At 48.8% G+C, this 4,034-nt stretch overlaps 1 protein-coding gene across 1 annotated transcript; it reads right to left on the reverse strand.

The window, feature by feature from the left end:
- Positions 1-429: 429 nt before the first annotated feature.
- LOC142021284 (ovomucoid-like) lies at positions 430-2,973 on the reverse strand. Its single transcript, XM_075009911.1, has 4 exons — positions 2,916-2,973; positions 2,267-2,289; positions 1,163-1,278; positions 430-511 (listed from the first exon to the last, which is right to left on the reverse strand). The coding sequence occupies exons 1-4, from the start codon at positions 2,971-2,973 to the stop codon at positions 430-432; spliced, it is 279 nt and encodes a 92-aa protein (XP_074866012.1).
- Between the last annotated feature and the right edge of the window lie 1,061 nt (positions 2,974-4,034).

Consider the following 4,034-nt stretch of genomic DNA (forward strand, 5'->3'; position numbering starts at 1 on the left):
CCTTTGGTGTGGGACCGTGTCAAAGGCCTTCTGGAAATCTAGGTATATTATGTCCACTGGGTGCCCCTTGTCCGCATGTTTATTAACCCCTTCAAAGAATTCTAGTAGATTAGTTAGACACGACTTCCCTCTGCAGAAACCATGCTGACTTTTGCCCAACAGCAGTGGCAGTGGCAGCCCCAGCCCGCTTAAGTCCACCGGGCCCCTGTGCAGTTTCTCCCTTTGCCCCTGAAACCAGTGGCAAGCCTGTGCCCAACACAGGAGAGCAGAGTCCCTCCCTTGGAATGTGGAAACGAATACACAGGTAATAAATTCTGCTGAGTTTACTTTATTGCAGAGGAAATTAGTGATGCTGTCAAGAGCCCTGGAAAATGGAGGGTGAGATGAGAACATGGCTCCGTGTTGGGATCTGCTGGTGGGAACTAACAGCTAAAGTTCATTCCTTTCCTTGGTGTCATCACGTGGCTTGCATTCTCCATGATGTGCAAAGCAAAGACTTCCAAGGTTTTCACTAGAAGGAAAGACAGACACAGAGCTCAGTGCTGTGACCCTTATGACCAATGAGATCAAAGCTTCTGATTCCCTGGTTACACCAAATAAGCAGAGCCCTTTTGATTTTAGGAAAAACTACACTGAGGTACTTGACTCCAGCTTCTAGCACAATAGTGGGCAAACTACAGGCCACATGTGGCCCACTGGAGTTCTACATGTAGCCTGCAAGACATTTTGTTTGCTGTTCCTAAGGTTGCTCAACTTTGCCAGATTCCACTGGTTTCCAGCCATGTAGTTTTTCCTTCGTAGCATTACTAAAATGACACACACATAAAGCAAGGGCATGCAAAGTGAGGTGCATGCTGATTGCACACAACTGACTGTGACAGCCACGCGCTCTCTCTACATCCAGTCAGCACACTGCCACAGGCCAATGAGCACTCCCTGAAAATTTTAGATACACAAGCCCAGTGAATAAATCTACCCTCTCCTGGAGGACAGTCTTGGTTGTGGTAATCTTGCAGGCTGCTGAGGTGAAGGAGGGCCACTGACATGGCCAGCTCACTAGCCTAGGTTGCCCATCACTGCTCTAGTAGGTACTGACACATGGGCGCAGGCAGGCACTTGAGTTACATCACGGTTGTGTTTTAGTGTTTATTCTGTTACTTACAAGACTGCTGCACAAAACACACATTCGTTTCCATATGTTTTGTTATCAGTGCCACAGACAGGGTCGTATTGCATGGTGCACATTTCTGGAGGTGTCTTGTACTCACTGCAGAAACCCTACAAAGAACATGAATTTTACTGTTGGCCATATTGTGTGCATTTCAGCAGTGCCCCCAAATTGCCACCCTCCCCTGGGGCTGGGCATCGTCTGAACGCAGAGGAAGAGACGATCCCTAGGAGTTTGCAGTGTCTAATCCCATCTCTTATGTCTGCTGATATTCTGATGAACTGACTTCCCAATTCCCCGCTCACTGCCGGGAGGATCTGAGCCCATCTCCCTGTAAGAAGGTGATCCTGAACCTATGTCACATGGTGTGTGAGTGACAGGACATCTCCACAGACAGCAAAGCCTGTAAAAGGCAGCCCAGGCTGGAGAATTGATATTGCACGGCTGTTCATCCGTTCACATTGTAGCCAGGGTACTGGCAGATGAGCTTTGCATGCAATGTTGCTGCACGTATTTTAACAGGACAATAATGGTCAGCAGATTATGAGTTCTAAAAATGATTCCTCACAAGACATATATTCTGCAAAATTTCTCACAGTCTTACAAAAGAAGTGAACACATGGGTACAGACTCTCACACCCTGGTCTAAGACACACTATTGCACCTGCATCATATGGCATGTGAATTAAGGAGCATCCTTGCAGGCAGCAGATGTTTAAATATAAAAAAAGTGCGCTCTTGTGATACTGTCCCCTTCTCTGCTCTTTCTCAGTTGCTCCCAGTGCCTTTCTAAGACCCTCAGCTGACTTTTCCATACGATAGTGTGTGGAATCCATCTGTCTGACCATATTGCTCACTCAGCCATTAGACTTCCTGGCTAGCTCAGGCCAGCTGACCTCGGCTCTGGCTGCACAATCACTGTGTAGATATTTAGGTTTGAGCTGGGGACTGAGCTGTGGTACCTTCCAAGAGGGAGGGTCCCAGAGCTCAGACCACTACATAGCAGTCTGCAGCCCTGCAGCCAAAGACCCCGATTGACCCACTCCAGCGAGAGATTGGGGAAAGTCACCATTAATGAACAGGGAGAGTTTGACTTACCTTACCAGCCTGGCCAGCAGCCTCTGGAACAAAGACACAGAGAATGAGACTGTTTCAGATACCCCCTCTGTTCCTGGTGCTTGGTTTATTCATGTCCCAGCACCTGACCAAATCTGTCCACTTTCATACAGAGCCTTTTCAAATGTTCTGGTACAGGGTTGTAGCACAAGGGATGTCAGCTTTCCTATTCCCTGCATTAACTGAAGCGAGATCAGGAATGGGGCAAACATTGCTGGGAATTTCCACAGTCATCCTACTCTAGGCAAATGTCTCCTCTACAGGATCTAAGCCACAGATCAGAAGAAAATCAGAAGAAAAGGGGATTATGTGGTTATTCGATTTCTAGGGAGTGGGAATCTCTTGATCTGCCTCAACTACTAGCAGAGTCATGGGTCTTCCAGCCCGGAAAGAACCACGGTAACAACCCTGCAGATCTGTGGCAGCCGGAATGGCAATATTGGAACCAGCCTGGTGCTGTTTGTCAGGCTTGCGCAGTGGCATTTCAGAAATAAGCTAGCAGCTCTTGAAATCAGCCACTGTGGGGAGGTGCAAACTCCTGTGCAGATCTGAGTGAGGCTGACCCCCATCCTTACAGGGGAGAAAAGTATCAGAGCAGGGCTCAGCACAAGCGACGGCAAACATGACTCACCTGAGTAGAAACAGCACAGTGCCAGAGCGAAGAGCAGAACGACCCCTGTTATCTTCATGGTGGAGGCAGCCATCTAGTCTGAACTTGACTCTTGGTCCACTGCTCCCTCAGGAAACTCCACAGACAGAGCCCCACTGTACATAGAGTGTCAGGGAACGTGCCTTCCTTATGACTTCATGCTAACTGTGATTCACCACTACAAAGCTCCCCGAGGGAATGCCACCCTGTCAACATTTCCTCTTCAGCAAGTTTACAGGAAGGGTTGGAGGAACTTGCAAGTCACACCCTTGATTTGGTTCATAATGGAATACTAAAGTAGGCTGAGTGTGCACCATGGGGCATATAGCCACCCAAACCTGGGGCCATTCCTGTTTGTCATCATAGTGAATGTGGAACATGTTGATTAGGTTGCATGTTGAGAGCTCTGATGTAGCAAAGCACCTGACATTTAGCCTGTTAACAGCCTTTTTCATCTAGACTGGGTGGTAGGGCCCAGCAGCACTGTGGCAGAGCTGACCATGAGTGACTTGGATGCTATCCTGATCTTGCAGGCATTCCGCATGGACATGGCACCCAACAAGCTGTTTACAATACCGTGAGGTTCCGGGATCTTAGTTCATTCCTTTCCCAGCTGTGCAACAGGGTACCACGCCATTAAACATCCAGAACTCAGGTGAGGATTTGACCCTTCAGCTCATGGATTTCTGTATGTCTCATGGAGCCTAGGAGCAGTGCCCCGTTCCCTGCTCAACTACATGTGAGAAGAGCCCTCCTCTTGAGCCTGCCTGATTTCAGAAGATGTCCGTGCCTTTGGGCCTGCATCTCTTGACCTACCCAGCTACTCAGTCTTCTTCAATCCTGTTTCTTGCAGGAGCAGCCGGAGTTGCAGGGGCTGGGCTTGTGGGGCCCAGTATTGTCCTTCATCCCCTTCCATCGCTGTGTGCTGTTTCTACACCCCACCTCAGGATCCCATCCCCATCAATCCCTTGCTGTTCTCCTTGGCAAAGGCCTTTTACTGAGGCCCTACTTAGTGTTTTCTGTCTTGATCTGACCATAAGGCTTAAGGGTGGAAAGGAGTCAGATACAGGGAACATATCTGGGGTTTGCTTATTGAGCTGT

This window comes from Carettochelys insculpta, chromosome 15, assembly GCF_033958435.1.
Source record: "Carettochelys insculpta isolate YL-2023 chromosome 15, ASM3395843v1, whole genome shotgun sequence".
Classification (NCBI taxonomy): Eukaryota; Metazoa; Chordata; order Testudines; family Carettochelyidae; genus Carettochelys; species Carettochelys insculpta.

Excerpts from the sequence above, each read along its gene's own strand:
- LOC142021284 (XM_075009911.1), bottom strand. The coding sequence starts at position 2,973 with ATGAAGATAACAGGGGTCGTTCTGCTCTTCGCTCTGGCACTGTGCTGT. Across the intron at positions 2,290-2,915 it reads ACTGTGCTGTTTCTACTCAG|AGGCTGCTGGCCAGGCTGGT; the intron begins GTGAGTCATGTT and ends TCTTTGTTCCAG. Across the intron at positions 1,279-2,266 it reads CTGCTGGCCAGGCTGGTAAG|GGTTTCTGCAGTGAGTACAA; the intron begins GTAAGTCAAACT and ends TGTTCTTTGTAG.